Source organism: Anas acuta, chromosome 1 (genome assembly GCF_963932015.1).
Source record: "Anas acuta chromosome 1, bAnaAcu1.1, whole genome shotgun sequence".
Lineage (NCBI taxonomy): Eukaryota > Metazoa > Chordata > Aves > Anseriformes > Anatidae > Anas > Anas acuta.
In genome coordinates, this window is record NC_088979.1 from 203,849,189 (window position 1) to 203,866,984 (window position 17,796).

General features: G+C 56.7%; 1 protein-coding gene across 1 annotated transcript; it reads right to left on the reverse strand.

The window, feature by feature from the left end:
* Nucleotides 1-324: 324 nt before the first annotated feature.
* SMO (smoothened, frizzled class receptor) lies at nt 325-10,885 on the reverse strand. Its single transcript, XM_068670198.1, is given in 13 exon segments — nt 325-1,787; nt 1,878-2,012; nt 2,107-2,255; nt 2,549-2,734; nt 2,874-2,982; nt 3,167-3,259; nt 3,342-3,465; nt 3,557-3,776; nt 3,857-3,990; nt 3,992-4,030; nt 4,137-4,346; nt 4,486-4,691; nt 10,531-10,885. Coding segments are annotated over 13 exon segments (2,493 nt in total). The 5' UTR covers nt 10,847-10,885; the 3' UTR covers nt 325-1,215.
* Between the last annotated feature and the right edge of the window lie 6,911 nt (nt 10,886-17,796).

Genomic DNA, 17,796 nt, shown 5'->3' on the forward strand with positions numbered 1-17,796 from the left:
GGGGCCCCCCAAAATCCCCCACTTTGCTGCTGGGGGACCTGCTCGGTGCCCCCAAAACAGCCCCTGGAGTGAAAGGGGTGAAAGGGCCGGGATGGGGGCTTCAGAGCAGGACCCATTGCGCTTAAAGAGCGCCCAAAAAACCTGCTTAGTTTCACAGCTTTCCCTATTTCTGCCATTTTCACCCCATTTACACAGGGGCAATCCCCGGGGAAGCTTCATGGGGCAGCTGGCACTGTCCCGGAGCACTTTTAGGAGAAAGGAAAAACCCCACAAGGCTTCCCCGCACTCAATACCCCCCAAAAAAAAGCCCAGGGCATGCACAGGGAATGGAAACTTGGCAAATTTAATACTGATACAGGAGGGTTTTGCTTTACACAGCAAAAAATTAACCCGTGGAGGTCACCAGGAGAGCAAAAAAGCCAGGGGCCTACCAGGATTTAATAAACACTCAAGACATTTACAGGGCTAACGGGCGGATACAAAGCACCAGCGAGGACGGGGCGTCCTCCTACCTCAGGATGGCTGTAACCGAGTCTTGTTCTTTTTTTTTTTTATAAAAAAAATAGTAAAAATTAAAAAAAAGCTTGGCTCGGGGGTTGCTGCACCCAGAAAGAGGCGACCCCAGGAGCTGGAAGGCACTTTGGGACCACGGGCGTACCCAAAAAAACAAAAACCTGTGAGCACCGCGGGGACGCGGCCGCCACGTCCCGGAGTGTTATAGAAAGAGTAAAAAAAATAGTTGTAGTAAAAAATAAAAAATAATCCCTATTGGCACCACACGAGTGTGTAAAAGCTCTACGTACCATCTAGCCGTGGGGCGGTGGGGGCAGAGGGCGAGCGGGGGGCGTCAGCGGGGTCCCGGCACCCCGGGACGCGGGAGGAAGCTCCCCAAAATCTACCCTAACCTACCTAGGACCGATGTCCCGGGGGGCCACCCGTTTCTGCCCCTCACGGGGGGGTGCAGGCGGTGTCCCCAAATCCCCACGGGACTTGTAGGGGGGTCGCTCCACCAGCAGCACCCCCGTTTCTCTTCTCCAAACCCCGTTCCGGCGGTGTCCCGTTGGGGTGGGACACGCATCGAGTCCGGCCGGGTGACACGGGGACAGAAATCACTGTCCCCAAGGACACGCTCGGGACCGGCCCCCGGTGCACCGGGGGGGTGGGGGGGCTGCCGTGTCCCCTGGAGGCTGTCACCATCGTCCCCACCAGCCCGGCTCAGAAGTCCGAGTCGGCGTCCAGCAGCTCGGCGTCCACCAGGTTGGTCCGAGAGTGGATGGGGGCCAAACCGGCGCGGCGACCCCAAGTCCTCGCCCCCCCGCCGTTGGGTAGGGTCTGGGGGGGCCAACGGGGACCCCCGTTGTGATGCTGCCAGCACCCACCGCTGGGGCCGGGGCTCTCCTCGTCCTCCGGGGTCCCGCTTTCGGGGCAGAAGGGGTTGCTGATGAGGTGGGGGACGATGGCTCTGGGGTTGCGCCCGTCCCACGGCCCCCCGGCCACGCCGCCTTGGGGCCGGGTGGCCGCGAGCCCCGGGAGGATGGCGGGGACAAAAGCGTCCCCCCCCCGGCGGGGCACGGCCACCAGGCAGGGTTGGAGGGGCAAACGGGGCAGGCGAGGCACGGTGCTGCTGGAGGGTGGGGGGTCCACGGAGCCCCCCGCGTGGTGCTCGGGGCCCGGGCACACCTCGTCCTTCTTCTTCTTCCTCCTTTTTTTCTTGCGGCTGCGCTTCTGCAGCTCTGGGGAGACGTCGGCCTCCACCACCCACAGGTTGGCCCTCTCCTCCGGTGGCACTGCGGGATGGACACGGGGAAGGGTGATCGGCTGCATCCTGCCCCCCCCCAACCCCTCTAATCCCAAAAATGATGCCCCCAAGGACTTGCCAGGGGTCGCCACGGGGGTCACGGAGACGTCCTGGGGCAGGATGGCTCCTCTCCTGGCCACCATCTTGGTGACGTGCTGTGCCCACGCCGAGGACACGTCGGCCGACGGCTCGTTGATGTCAAAGGCTAAACCGGCTGCGGGGACAAGAAAAACGGAGTCACGTCAAAAGGGGGGACAACGGGGACCCCCCCGGAGGTGGCCCCCATCCCGCCCCGCCACCGCACGCACCCACGGGGCCGTCGTGGGACACGGTGTGCATGCTGAAGGACAGCTCCCGGCCCGGGTCGCGCAGCAGCTCCTTGCGTTTGGAGAAGGCTTTGGCGATCATCTTGCTCTTCTTGATCCTCTTGGGTTGGTCGTCGCTCTGCCCCGTCAGCCTGGGGACACGGCGGGGACATGGGGACACCCATCGGGACGTGGCCACGTGGAACGGGGCATGCATAAACCCCGGGTGTGGCACCTGGGGGCTCGGGGACCCTCCCCATCTGGATGGGGCGCACCAAGGGTTGGGGATGGAACGGGATGGACGCACCCTACACCCCCTGCTCCTCTCCCACTACCTGCTGCGACCCCAAAACTCATCAAAACGGCGGACGAGAGCCTGGGGACAACCTCTGACACCTCGGGATGCGCGGGGGGGGTGACAGGGTGACATCCCCGGGGGTCCCACCTGCACCAGGTGCGCTTCCAGATGAGCAGGGTGGCTTTGGTCCAAACCCAGGTGCTCATGGAGATGCCGGTGCCGAACATGGCGAAGAGGTTGATCTTCTCCACCAGCAGGCTCGGCCGGTTCTTGATCTCGCACTCCGGGATGGGTTTGTTGGTCTGCGTGGCGATGGTCACGTTGGCCTCGCACCTGCAGGGGCAGACGTGGGGGACAGCGGTGGCCGTGAGGACGGGGACATCCCCCCCCAACCCCAACGACGCTCAGCACCCCAAAAAGGAGGTGAGGGTGAGGAGAGGTGCTGCGAGCACCCCGACCCCGTCCCACGCACAGGACGTATTCCCGAAAGCTGCGCTCCCACTCCGCCTGGTTGAAGAAGTCGTAGAAGTGGCAGCCGAAGGTGATGAAGACGAAGCCGAAGGCCAAGAAGCCGAAGATGCCTGGAAGAGAAGTCGGAAGTCCCCAATTCAGCCAAACCTCAAAGGTACCAGGACAAAAACGCCGCGTCGCCACCCACGCAGCTTTGTCCCACCTCTGGGTGATCAGAATTGGGCAGTTTAGGTTCAGGGAACCCAACGTCCCCGTTCCCACACCAATTTCCCCCAAAAACGGTGCCGCCCTCACCCAAGCGCAGCATGGTCTCGTTGATCTTGCTGGCCGCCTTCTCGCTCAGCAGCCCGGGGTGGTTGCTCTTGATGGAGAAGAGCGTCATGACCCCTGTGACGAAGGGACGTGGCGGTGAGGTGATGGTGGTGGTGGGGGGACACCCACGGCGCCCCCAGCCCCATCCCGCACCTACCCTGGATGAGGAAATAGCCCCCCACGATGAGGACGAGCCCGATGGGCGCCAGGACGAAGCCGGCGCGGTACCGGTAGTTCTTGTACCCCACGAAGCAGATGCCACTGACGGAGTCACCGTCCACCTGGTAAAAATTGGGACCACGGATATGGGGTCAACAAGACGCCGCCACCACCACCCCAAAAAAACATTCCATGATCTGTTGTCCCCATTACCTGCGCCACGGCCAGGATGGCCACGGTGAGGACAAAGGGGATGGACCAGGTGATGAGGTGGAAGTAGGAGGTTTTGCCCAAAAGTGGCTGGTAGGTGGTGCCCAGCGCCTTGAAGGAGGTGTGCCAGGCGTAGGTCAGCATGACGAACCAAATAACGCCCGACATCAGCGAGTAGTAGACGATGACGAAGATGATGACGCAGGACAACGTCTCGTTGGAGCTGTTCGGGGGGGTCAGCCGGGTTGGGGACGCGAGGCAAGGACCCGAATTCGGATTGGGGGTGAAAGGGGGGGCACCTACGTGGGCTCGCCCAGGCGCATGGTGCCGTCGGCGCGGCACACGATCTCGTCGCGGGCGCCGTCCATGAATTGCGCCAGCCAGCCGATGCTGCCCACGAAGAAGCAGGCGTTGACGTAGAAGAGGATGACGGCGGGGGTAGCGGTTGGAGTTCCTCCAGTCGGCGACGAACGTGGCCTGGAGGAAGAAGGAAAAAAAGAAAAAAAAAAATAATAAAAAAAATAAAAGGGACATCTGGGTGGCCAGCCCCACTTTTTGGGGACGCCGACGCCGCGCGGCTCACCAGGGTGAAGAAGGTGCAGAAGATGGTGACGGAGCTGAAGGCGGCGATGTAGACGTGCATCTCGCGGTGCTCCTTTTCGGTGAAAAGCGGGTTTTGGCACTGGATCCCGCAGCCCTCCACGTCCTCGTACCAGCTTTTGGGGTTGTCGGTGCGCACCAGCGGCGCCTCGCACTGCCCCGAGCTGTTGAACTTGATGTTCTGCACCTCGTTCTGCCGGGGACGGTGGCACCGTGAGGAAGAGGAGGAGGAGGAGGAGGAGAAGACACAACCACCCCACACCAACCCCGATTTTGGGTTCCGAGGGACCCGGAGGCGTCGCGGCGGTGCCCCCCCGTGTCCCCAAATTTACCGGGCAGCCTTCGGGGAAGCGGTCGGGCGTGCACTTGAGGAAGTCGGGCCAGCCCCGCTCGCGCTCCACGATGGTGCAGGGGGCGCGGGTGGCTTGGCACAGGGTCTGGCTGGGCAGCTCCACCTGCCCGTCCTCGCATTTGGGCATGTAGACGGCGCACAGCAGGGGCTGGATCACGTCCCAGCAGCGGGGGGCGTTGCGCAGGCCTGGGGGGTGGTATGGGGTGGGGATGGGGTGGGGATGGGGACAGGATGGAGACAGGATGGGGACGGGATGGAGACGGGGATGGGAACAGGGACAGGGATGGGATGGGATTGGGATGGGGACGGGGATGGGATAGGGATGGGATTGGGACGGGATGGGGACAGGGGTGGGGATGGGAATGGAATGGGGACGGGATGGGGACAGGGACAGGATGGGGACGGGGTGGGGACAGGGTGGGGACGGGATGGGGATGGGATAGGGATGGGATGGGGATGGGGACGGGGACGGGATGGGGACGGGAACAGGGATGGGATGGGATTGGGATGGGATAGAGATGGGAACAGGGATGGGATGGGAATGGAATGGGGACGGGGACGGGGATGGGATAGGGATGGGATTGGGACGGGATGGGGACAGGGGTGGGGATGGGAATGGAATGGGGACGGGATGGGGATGGGATGGGGACGGGATGGGGACAGGGATGGGATGGGGACGGGATGGGGATGGGATGGGGACGGGATGGGGACAGGGATGGGATGGGGACGGGATGGGGATGGGATGGGGACAGGGATAGGATGGGGACGGGGTGGGGACGGGATGGGGACGGGAACAGGGACAGGGATGGGATGGGATTGGGATGGGGACGGGGATGGGATAGGGATGGGAATGGGATGGGGACGCGATGGGGATGGGGATGGAATGGGGACGCGGATGGGGACAGGATGGGGATGGGGACGAGATGGGATGGGGATGGGATGGGATGGGGACGGGATGGGAACAGGATGGGGACGGGGATGGGAATGGGATGGGGACAGGGATGGGAACAGGATGGGGACGGGGATGGGATGGGAACAGGATTGGGATGGGATGGGGATGGGATGGGGACGGGGATGGGAACAGGAATGGGATGGGGATGGGGACGGGGATCGGATGGGGACAGGGACAGGGATGGGATGGGGACGGGGGTGGTGCTCAGCTCGGTACCCCCCTGTAGCACCCATGGGTGCCGTGCCCCTGCCAATATTGAGCCCCTTCGTGTTGCCCCCCCCTTATACCGCCCCCATGCCCCCCCTGCCCCCCGTTGTACAGCTCCCCTGTACCCACACCCAGCCCAGCCCCCTGCTATACTGCTCTCTATACGCCCCAAAAGTTACCCCCCAGTTAGTTGCCCCCCCAAAGTTACCCCTCCAAGAGTTACTCCCTCAGAAGTTACCCCCCAGTTAGCTACCCCCAAAAGAGCTACCCCCAAAAGTTATCCCCCAAGAATTACCCCTCAATTAGTTACCCCCCAAAGTTACCCCCCCAAAAGTTACCTCCCCAAAAAACTTACCCCCAAAAAAGTTACTCCCTCAAAAAGTTACCCCTCCAGTTAGTTACCCTCCAAAAAGTTACCCCCCCAAAGTCACCCCTCCAAAAAAGTTACCCCCTCAGAAGTTACCCCCCCAAAGAGTTACTCCCTCAAAAGTTACCACCCCAAAAGTCACCCCCCAAAAAAAAGTTATCCCCAAAAAGTTACCCCTCATGCTTACCCCCCCAAGAGTTACCCCCAGTTAGTTACCTCCAAAAAAGTTACCCCCAAAAAGTTATCCCCTAGAGTTACCCCCAAAGTTGCCCCCCAGTTAATTACCCCTCCAAAAGTTACCCCCCAAAAGTTACTCCCTCAGAAGTTACCCCCCCAAGAGTTACCCCCTCAAGAGTTATCCCCTAAAAAGATACCCCCCTAAAGCTAAGCCGCCCAAAAAGTTACCCCCTAAAGAGTTACACCCCAAAGTTAACCCCCAGTTAGTTACACCCCACAAGTTACCCCTCCAAGAGTTACTCCCTCAGTTACCCCAAAAATTAATCCCCCAAGAGTTACCCCTCAATTAGTTACCCCCAAAAGTTACTCCCCCAAGATTTACCTCCCCAAACAGTTACCCCACCAAGAGTTACCCCCTCAAAAGTTACCCCCTCAGTTAGTTACCCCTCCAAAAGTTACCCTCCAAAAGTTAATCCCCCAGTTACACCCCAAAAAGTTGCCCCCCAAAACAAGTTATTCCCTCAGAAGTTACCCCCCCAAAAAAGTTACCCCTCCAAGAGTTACTCCCTCAGAAGTTACCCCCAAAAAAGTTATCCCCAGAAGTTACCCTCCCAAAAGTTATCCCCCAAGAGTTACCCCCCGAAAGTTAACCCCCCAAAAAAGTTATTCCCTCAGAAGCTAACCCCCAAAGAGTTACCCCACCAAGAGTTACTCAATCGGAAGTTACCCCCCAGTTAGTTATCCCCAAAAGAGTTACCCCCAAGAGAGATACCCCCAAAAAAGTTATCCCCCAAGAGTTACCCCCAAAGTTATCCCCAAATGTTATTCCTCCAAGTTACCCTCCCCCAAAGTTACTCCCCAAAGTTACCCCCCAAAGAGTTACCCCCCAAAAAAGTTACCCCTCAATTAGTTGCCCCCCAAAAAGTTATCCCCAAAAGTTACTCCCCAAAGTCAACCCCAAAAAGTTACCTCCCCGAGAGTTACCCCTCCAAGAGTCACCCCCCAAAAAAGTAATCCCCAAAAGTTACTCCCCAAAAGTTACCCCTCCTAAAAAGTTACTCCCCAAAGTTATCCCCAAAAAAGTTACACCCCCAAGTTATCTCCACAAGAGTTACCCCCCTAAGAGTTACCCCTCCAAGAGTTATTCCCTCAGAAGTTATCCCCCAGTTAGTTACCCCCAAAAGAGATACCCCCAAAAAAGTTATCCCCCAAGAGTTACCCCTCAGTTAGTTACCCCCAAAAAGTTATCCCCAAAAGTTACTCCCCCAAGAGTTACCCCCAAAGAATCACCCCCCAAAGTTACTCCCTCATAAGTTACCCCCCCAAAAAGTTACCCCCCAAAAAAGTTACCCCCCAAAAAAGTTATCCTCCAAGAGTTACCCCTCCAAGAGTTACTCCCCAAAAAGTTATCCCCCAAGAGTTACCCCTCAATTAGTTACCTCCCAGTTAGTTATCCCCAAAAGTTACCCCCCAAGAGTTACCTTCCCAGTCACTTACTCCCCAAAAGTTAACCCCCCAGTTAGTTACCCCTCAAAAAGTTACCACCCAAGAGTTACCCCTCCAAAAAAGTTACCCCCAAAAGTTACTCCCCAAAAAGTTATCCCCCAAGAGTTACCCGCCAAAAAGTTATCCCCAAAAGTTACCCCCCAAAAAGTTATCCCCAAAAGTTACCCCCCAGTTAGTTACCCCCTCAGAAGATACCTCCCCAAGAGTTACTCCCCAAAAAAGTTACTCCCCAAGAGTTACCCCCCAAAAAGTTATCCCCAAAAGTTACCATCCCAAAAGTTACCCTTCCCAAAAAGTTACTCCCCAAAGTTACCCCTAAAAAAGTTATCTCCCCAAGAGTTACCCCTCCAAGAGTTACCCCCAAAAAGTCTAACCCCAAAAAGTTATCCCCAAAAGTTACTCCCCCAAAGAGTTACCCTCTCAAAAGTTAACCCCCAAGTTAGTTACCCCTCAGAAAGTAACCCCCCCAAAAGTTATCCCCAAAAGTTTCTCCTCAAAAAATTTACCCCAAAAAAGTTATCCTCCAAGAGTTACACCCCCAGTTAGTTACCCCAAAAAAAGTTATCCCCCAAAAGTAACCTCCCAAGAGTTACCCCCCAAAAAGTTACCCCCAAAAGTTACCCCCCAAAAAGTTACCCCTCAGTTAGTTACCCCCAAAAAAGTTATACCCAAAAGTTACCCTCCCAAAAATTTACTCCCCAAAGTTATCTCCCCAAGAGTTACCCCTCAGAAAGTAACCCCCCAAGAGTTACCCTCCAAAACAGTTATCCCCAAAAAGTTACTCCCAACAAAGTTACTCCTCCAAAAAAGTTATCCTCCAAGAGTTACCCCTCAAAAAAGTTACCCCCCAAAAAAGTTATCCCTAAAAGTTACTCCCCCCAAAGTTACCCCCTAAAGAGTTACCCCCCTAAGTCACCCCTCAAGAGTTACCTCCCCAAAGTTACCTCCCCAAGAGTTATCCCCAAAAGTTACTCCCCAAAAGAGGTACCCCCTCAAAAGTTACACCCCCAACAGTTACACCCCCAGTTAGTTACCCCCCCAAGAGTTACCTCCCCAAAAAAGTTACTCCCCAAAGAATTACCCCTCAGAAAGTAACCACCCAAGAGTCACCCTCCAAAAAAGTTATCCCCAAGAGTTACTCCCCCAAAAAGTTACTCCCCAAAAGTCACTCCCCAAAGAGTTACTCCCCAAAAAAGTTATCCTCCAAGAGTTACCCCCCCGGTTAGTTACACCCCAAAGTTACCCCCCAAGAGTTACCTCTCCAAAAAAGTTACCCCCCAAAGAGTTACCCCCAAAAAAGTTATCCCCAAAAAGTTACTCCCCAAAGTTACCCCCTCAAAGTTATCTCCCCAAGAGTTATCCCCTCAGAAGTTACCCCCCAAAAAGTTCCTCCCCAAAAGTTACTCCCCCAAAAAGTTATCCTCCAAGAGTTACCCCCCAAGAAAGTTATCCCCAAAAGTTACCCTCCCAAAAAGTTATCTCTCCAAGAGTTACCCCCCAAAAAAGTAACCACCCAAAAAGTTATCCCCCAAAAAGTTACCCCTAAAAAGTTATCCTCCAAGAGTTACACCCCCAGTTAGTTACCCCCAAAAGTTACCCCCCAAGAGTTACCTCCCCAAAAAGATACCCCCCAAAGAGTTACCCCCAAAAAGTTCCTCCCCAAAAGTTCCTCCTCCAAAAAAGTTCCTCCCCAAAGTTACCCCCCAAAAACTTACCGCCCCAACGTTATCTCCCCAAGAGTTACCCCCCCAAAGTTACCTCTCCAAGAGTTACTCCCCCAAAAAAGTTACTCCCCAAAAAGTTACTCCCCCCAAAAAGTTACCCCTCCAAAAAAGTTACTCCCCAAAGTTATCCCAAAAATAGTTACCCCCCCCCAAAGTTATCTCCCCAAGAGATACCCCCTCATAAGTTACCCCCCAAGAGTTACCCCCCCAAAAGTTATCCCCAAAAGTTACTCCCCAAAAAAGTTACTCCCCAAAAAAGTTACTCCCCAAAAAAGTTACTCCCCAAAAAAGTTACCCCCCAAAAAAGTAACCTCCCAAAAGTTACCCTCCAAAAAAGTTACTCCCCAAAAGTTACCCTCCCAAAAGGTACCCCTCCCAAAAAGTTACTCCCCAAAGTTTTCTCCCCAAGAGTTACCCCCTCAAAAAGTAACCCCCCAAGAGTTTCCCTCCAAAAAAGTTACCCCCAAAAAGTTGCTCCCCAAGAAGTTACTCCCCAAAAAGTTATCTCCCCAAGAGTTACCCCCTCAAAGAGTTACCTCTCCAAGAGTTACTCCCTCAGAAGTTACCCCCTAAAAGTTACTCCCCCAAGAGTTACCCCCAAAAAAGTTACCCCCCAAAGTCAACCCCCCCCAAAATTACCTCCCCAAGAGTTACCCCCCAAAAGTTACCCCCAAAAAGTTAACCTCCAAGAGTTACCCCCCAGTTAGTTATCCCAAAAAAGTTACTCCCTCATAAGTTACCCCCCCAAAGAGTTACCTCTCCAAGAGTTACTCCCCCAAAAAAGTTATCCCCAAAAGTTACTCCTCAAAAAAGTTATCCCCAAAAAAGTTATCCTCCAAGAGTTACCCTCCAAAAAAGTTATCCCCAAAAGTTACTCCCCAAAAAAGTTATGCTTCAAGAGTTACCCCCCCAAAAGTAACCCCCCCAAGAGTTACCCCCTCATAAGTTACCCCCCCAAAGAGTTACCTCCCCAAAAGTTACTCCCCAAAAGTTACCCCCCAAGAGTTACCCTCCAAAAAAGTTATCCCCAAAAGTCACTCCCCAAAAGTTATTCCCCAAGATTTATCCCCCCCAATTTTACTCCCCCCGTACCGGACCACAGCAGCAGCTTGCCGTGTGCCTCCTCCTGCGAGGCGGAGTCGGCGGCCAGCAGCGTGGAGGTGGCCGCGTAGGGCAAGGCCGAGCCCAGGCAGGCCCCGACCCGCAGCCGCTCGCAGGCCGCGGGGCGCCGGCAGCGCTCGGGGGGGGCCGAGGAGTTCCCGGGGGGGGCCGAAGGGGGTGGGCGGCGTGGGGAGGGGGCTCCCAGCGCGGAACCCAGCGCCAGAGCCCATAGGAAGCCCCCCAAGTGCCACCGCCGAGACCCCGGCCCGGCCCCCCCGGGCCTGCCCGGCCCCGCCGCCGCCGCCATCCCGGCCCGGCCCCGAGAGGGACCCGGGGGGGGGAGGCACCGGGAGAGGGGAGGGGAAAGGGGAAGGGGAGGGGAAAGGGGTGGGAAGGGGGGAAAGGGGGGGTGGGGAGAAAAAGGGGGTTTGGGGAGGAAGAGGGCTGTTTTGGGAAAAAGTTGGGTTTGGGGGGAAAAAGGGCTGTTTCGGGAAAAAGTTGGGTTTGGGGGGAAAAAGGGCTGTTTTGGGAAAAGTTGGGTTTGGGGGGAAAAAGGGCTGTTTTGGGAAAAGTTGGGTTTCGGGGAGGAAAGGGAGTTTGGGGGAAAGAAGGTGGGTTTGGGGGGAAAAGTTCTGTTTTGGGAAAAAGTTGGGTTTGTGGGAAAAAAGTGCTGTTTTGGGAAAAGTTGGGTTTGGGGGGAAAAGTTCTGTTTTGGGGAAAAGTTGGGTTTGGAGGGAAAAAGTGCTGTTTCGGGGAAAAGTTGGGTTTCAGGGAGGAAAGGGGGTTTGGGGAGAAAAAGTGGGTTTGGGGAGAAAAAGGTCTGTTTCAGGAAAAAGTTGGGTTTGGGGGGAAAAGTTCGGTTTCGGGGAGGAAAGGGGGTTTGGGGGAAAAAGTTCCATTTGGGAGAAAAAGTTCTGTTTTGGGAAAAAAGTTGGGTTTGGGGGAGGAAAGGGGGTTTGGGGGAGGAAAGGGGGTTTGGGAGAAAAAGTTGGGTTTTGGGGGAAAAAGTTCTGTTTTGGGGAAAAGTTGGGTTTCGGGGAGGAAACGGGGTTTGGGGGAGGAAAGGGGGTTTGGGAGAAAAAGTTGGGTTTTGGGGAAAAAGCTCTCTTTTGGGGAAAAGTTGGGTTTGGGAGAAAAAGTTCGGTTTTGGAGAAAAAGTTCTGGTTTGGGGTGAAAAGTGTTTCGGGGAAAAGATGGGTTTTGGGGGGAAAAGTGCTGTTTTGGGGAAAAGTTCGTTTGGGGGAGGAAAGTTGGGTTTGGGGGGAAGGTTTTGTTTCGGGAAATGGTTGGGTTTTGGGGGGAAAAGTTCTGTTTCGGGGGAGAGTTGGGATTTGGGGAGGAAAGAGGGTTTGGGGGTAAAAGTGCTGTTTTGGGGAGAAAGTTGGGTTTCGGGGAGGAAATGGGGTTTGGGGGAGGAAAGGGGTTTGGGGGGAAAAGTTCTGTTTCGGGGAAAAGTTGGGTTTGGGGGTAAAAGTGCTGTTTTGGGGAAAAAGTTGGGTTTTGGGGGGAAAGTTGGGATTGGGGGAGGAAAGAGGGTTTGGGGGGAAAAAGGGAGATTTGGGAGGAAATGGGATTTGGGGGAAAAAGGAGGGGGTTGGGGAAAAAGGGAGGTTGGGGAGGAGAGGGGTTTTGAGGGGAAAAAGGGGGTTTTGGGGTGAAACTGCTTTGGGGAGGGGAGTTGGTGTGAAAAGAGAAAGTTTTGGTTTTGTCGTTTTTTGTTCGTTTTTTTTTTTTTTTTTCAGGGTAAAGTTTGGTGCGGAAAGTTTGTTTTCAGGAAGTTTGGAAAGTTTCTTTTTGGGAAGAAAAGGCGGCGTTTTGGAGCCGGGAAGTCGCCGTTTTGGGACCGAAAAGTTGTTTTGGAGGGAGTGGGGGGGGGAGGGTACTTTTGGGGGCAGAAATGGGGGTTTTGGGGACAGAAAAGGGGGCTTGGGGGGTGACGGAACTTTTTTTAGGAGAAAAGCTGGGTTTTGGGGGCGGAAGTTGCTTTTTTGAGGAGAAAAGTTGTTTTTTGGTGAGAAAAGTTATTTGGGGGGGCTGAAGTTACTTTTTGAGGAGAAAAGTTGTTTTTTGGGGAAGAAAAGTTGTTTGGGGGGGGGGGGAAGTTACTTCTTTGGAGAAAAAGGCTGGTTTTGGGGGGAAAAAAGCTGATTTTGGGGAGGCAGAAGTTGCTTTTCTGGGGGAGGACAAATTTTGGGGGGGGCAAAAGTTATTAAAGTTATTTGGGGAGAAAAAGTTGTTTTTTTGGGGAAAAGTTACTTTGGGGGGGCTACGAGTTACTTGGGGGGGGGGGGGCACTGGGCCCAAGGGGGCTGCTTTGGGGCAAAAAAGGTTATTTTGGGGGCTGGAAGTCGCTGTATGGGGGAGAAGAGTTTGGGGGGGGGAGCAGCATTTTTGGGGTGAAAAGTGGTGGTTATGGGCAAAGAGTTACGGGGGGGGGGGTCCAAAGTCACTTTGGGGAGGAAAAAGGGGAGAAAAAGGTCATTTATGGGGGTGTTCTGGGGAGGGAAACTGATATTTGGGGAAAAAAAAAGTCATTTTGGGGGAGAAAATTGCTTTTTTGGGGGAAAAGCCACACTTTTGGGGGACAAAAATCCCTTTTTTTTTTTTTTGGGGGGGGGGAGAGAAAATTCACATTTTTGGGGTCGGGGGAGGGACACGAAGCCCCCCAGGTGTTCCTGGGGACATCACGGAATGGACAGCAGGGGAGGGGACCGGCCCCAAAACAGTGGGTGGCACGGTGTCCCCAAATGTCCCCAAATATCCCCAGTGTCCCCAAATGTCCCCCAGTGTCCCCAAATATCCCCAATGTCCCCAGGTGTCCCTCGGTGTCCCAAACATCCCTGATGTCCCCAAATGTCCCCAAACATCCCCAATGTCCCCAAATATCCCCAAGTGTCCCCAGATATCCCTGATGTCCCCAAGTGACCCCAGGTGTCCTCTGGTGTCCCCAAGCATCCCCCAATGCCCCAAGTGTCCCCCCATGTCCCCTGGTGTCCCCCAGTGTCCCCAAACATCCCCGATGTCCCCAGGTGTCCCCAAACATCCCTGATGTCCCCAAGCGACCCCAGGTGTCCCCAAATGTCCCCAAGTGTCCCCTGGTGTCCCCAAGCATCCCCCAATGTCCCCAAGTGTCCCCTCATGTCCCCAGGTGTCCCCCAGTGCCCCCAGGCATCCCCCGATGTCCCCAGGTACCCCCCAGTGTCCCCAAACATCCCCAATGTCCCCTGGTGTCCCCTGGTGTCCCCCAATGTCCCCAACGTCCCCAGATGTCCCCTGGCATTCCCAAGTGTCCCTAAGCATCCCCAATGTACCAAAGCCTATCCTGATGTCCCCAGACATCCCCCAGTGTCCCCAGATGTCCCCAGATGTCCCCAAGCATCCCCTAGTGTCCCCAAACATCCTCTGATGTCCCCAGGTGACCCCAGGTGTCCCCCAATGTCCCCAAGTGTCCCCCGGTGTCCCCAAGCATCCCCGATGTCCTCAAGCATCCCCCAAGTGTCTCCAGGTGTCCCCAAATGTCCCCAAGTGTCTCCCAGTGTCCCCAGGCATCCCTCGGTGTCTCCCAATGTCCCCAGGTGTCCCCAAGTGTCCCCCAGGTGTCCCCACTGTCCCCAAACATCCCTGGTGTCCCCCGGTGTCCCCAAATGTCTCCGATGTCCTCAGCTGTTCCCCGTTTTCCCCCAGTGTCCCCAAGCATCCCCCGATGTCCCCAAATGTCCCCAATGTCCCCAAACACCCCCCCCAACGTGGCTCCATCCTCCGAGCACCGCGGGTGACCGAGGAGCCACCAAACGTCACCGCCGTCCCCGTCCCCATCCCGGGGGACGCACCGGTGACAACGGGGGCTCAGCGCCAAAATTCGGCACCGTGGTGCCACCAAACCTGGTCCTTCACCTCCAGCTCCTCGGGGGGGAGGGGTTGCCACCGAGGTGACACCTCCCCAAAAAATAACGGATATGTTGGGGACACCAGGGGGGGGTTGTGGGGACATCGGGGGACATCGGGGGACGCAGCGGGACACGGTGTCCCCGGCACCGAGGGTCCCCGGGGGTTGCGCACGCGTCTTGGGGGGGTTTGGTCCTACAGATGGCCCCGTGGGGGGGTCTGGGGGTGGTGGGGACCCCCCTGGGGACGTTGTCACCCCCTTGGGGACGTCGTCACCCCCTTGGGGACATCTTCACCCGCGGGGACATCTTCACCCATCTTTGCTCGCGGCTGGGGTTGGTGGCGGAGCAGTTGATGTTTTGGGACCAGTCCCTATAGGAGGTGGCACCAACTGTGGGGACATCGTGGGGACACCGTGGGGACATCACGGGGACGTCGCTGCCACCGTTGTCCCCGTCCCCTGCTGTGGCACTTTGGGGACGCGTCCCCGTCCCCTTGGTGTGGCTGCTCGGGGATGGAGCGCGAGCGGCCCCGATCCCGACCACGTCCCGCTCACCCCATTATTGCTGTCCCCATGTCCCCATGATGTCCCCATGTCCCCAGTGTCCTCCTTATGGGGATGGCCTCTTCCCCATGGGGACCGGCCGCACCCCGAAGCGTCCTCCCACCCCAGGGACATTCGGGGGTCCCCAGGGACACCCAGGGACCCCCTTGGTCCCGGTGCTCGGTACGGGGTGGGGGGACCCCAAAAAACCCACGGGGACCCCAAAAAGGGGTGTGGGGGGAGGATAAAGGGAAAGGGGGGGTTGCCCAGGAGCCCCACCCCCACAAGCCCCACCCCCAGGAGCCCCACCCCAAAAAGTCTGCCCACCGCTCACCGTGTGCCCACCCACCAGATTTGACACCCACCCACCAGCCCCACGCACCCACCGGGGCCGTGCTGGCACCCAGCACTTACACACCCCCGTGGGGGACCCTCTGCGCCCACCCAGTAGGTCCGTGCCTCCACCCAGCGGGTCCACCCATCGGGTCAAGGTGTGCACCCATAGGGTCAACGCGTGCACCCAGAACCAACGCATGCACCCATCGGGTCAAGGTGTGCACCCATCAGATCTACGTGTGCACCCATAAGGTCTACACTTGCACCCATAACCAACGAATGCACCCATAATGTCAAGGTGTGCACCCATCAGATCTACTTGTGCACCTATAAGGTCTACATAAGCACCCATTGGGTCAACGCGTGCACGCGTGCACCCATGGACCAATGCACCCACCCATTGGGTCAATGCATGGACCCATAGAACTACGTGTGCACCCATAGACCCACATGTGCACCCGTAAACCTATGGGTGCACCCACAGACCAACACATGCACCCCCCAGGTCAACGCGTGCACCCATCAGATCTACGTGTGCACCCATTGGGTCAACACGTGCACCCATGGACCACCGCACCCACCCATCGGGTCAATGTGTGCACCCATAGACCTACGTGTGCACCCCCAGACCGATTTGTACACCCATAAGGTCAACGTGTGCACCCATCGGGTCAAGGTGGGCACCCATAGATCAATGCACGCACCCACCAGGTCAACACATGCACCATCAGACCTACGTGTGCACCCATAGACCCACATGTGCACCCGTAGACCTATGGGTGCACCCACAGACCAACACATGCACCCCCCAGGTCAACGTGTGCACCCATCAGGTCAAGGCGCGCGCCCATAGACCACCGCACCCACCCATCGGGTCAAGGTGTGCACCTGTAGGGTCAACGTGTGCACCCATTGGGGTCAAGGTGCGCGCCCATCAGGTCAACACGTGCACCCATAGGGTCAAGGCACGCACCCATAGACCACCACACCCACCCATCGGGTCAAGGTGTGCACCCATAGGGTCAAGGTGTGCACCCATAGGGTCAAGGTGTGCACCATAACCACCATTGGTGTGACCCCCCCAGCTCCTGCCTCTCCCCCCACCCATCACCAGCCCCAGGGGGCAGGGAACTCAAGGCCACGAGGCTGGGGGCCCATCTCAATGGGCTGGTGGCCCACATCTCCAATCTGGTGGCCCATCTCTCCAAGCTGGTGGTCCAACACTATAGGTTGGTGGTCCGCATCTCCGGGCTGGTGGTCCATCCTTCCAGGCTGGTGGCCCATCTCTCCAAGCTGGTGGCCTACCCCTCCAGGCTGGTGGCCCACATCTCTAGGCAGGTGGCCCATCCCTCCAGGCTGGTAGCCCACCTCTCCAACCTGGTAGCCCATCTCTCCAGGCTGGTAGCCCACCCCTCCAGGCTGGTGGCCCACCTCTCCAACCTGGTAGCCCGTCTCTCCAGGTTGGTGGTCCACCCCTCCAGGCTGGTAGCCCACCTCTCCAACCTGGTAGCCCATCTCTCCAGGCTGGTAGCCCACCCCTCCAGGCTGGTGGCCCATCCCCCCGGGATGGTTGCCACCGCAGGCTGCCTGTAGCCATTCCCCCCAGCCCAGCACCCTCCAGGAATGTGCTGGGCCACCTCCCTTCATTCCCCCTTGCCCACCCCAAAAAATGGCCCCATGTGGGGCAGGGGGATGCCCCCAAGCCCTGGTGATGGCCGGGACCCCTCCTTCATCCCACAGCCTCCTCCTCACTGGGACGGCAGCGGGGGCTCTGGGGTGGGGGTGTGGATGGGGGGGTGCCTGTAGAGGGATTGGGATTGGGATTGGGATTGGGGATGGGATTGGGATGGGATGGGATTGGGATTGATATTGGGATTGGGATTGGATTGGGATGGGGATGGGGATGGAATGGATGGGATTGGGGTTGGGATTGGGATGAGATGGGATGGGATGGCATGGCATTGGGATCAAATGGGATGGGATGGGGATGGAATGGGATGGGGTGGGATGGGGATTGGGATTGGGATTGGGATTGGAGATGGGGTGGGATTGGGGATGGAACTGGGGATGGGATGGGATGGGGTGGGATGGTATTGGATTAAGGTTGGGATTGGGATGGGATTAGGATTAGGATTAGGATTAGGATTAGGAATAGGATTGGGATTGGAATTGAATTGGAATTGGAATTGGAATTGGGATTGGGATGGGAATGTGGATAGGATGGGATGGGGATGGGATTGGATTGGGATTGGGATTGGGATTAGAATTAGGATTAGGATTTGGATGGGAATGTGGATGGGATGGGATGGAATGGGGATTGGGACTGGGACTGGGACTGGGACTGGGATTGGGATTGGGATGGGGATGGGATTGGGATGGGGATAGGATTGGGGATGGGATGGGATTGAGATTGGTATGGGATTAGGATTGGATTGGGATTTAGATTGGGATTGGGACTGGGATTGGGATTAGATTTGGATGGGAATGTGGAT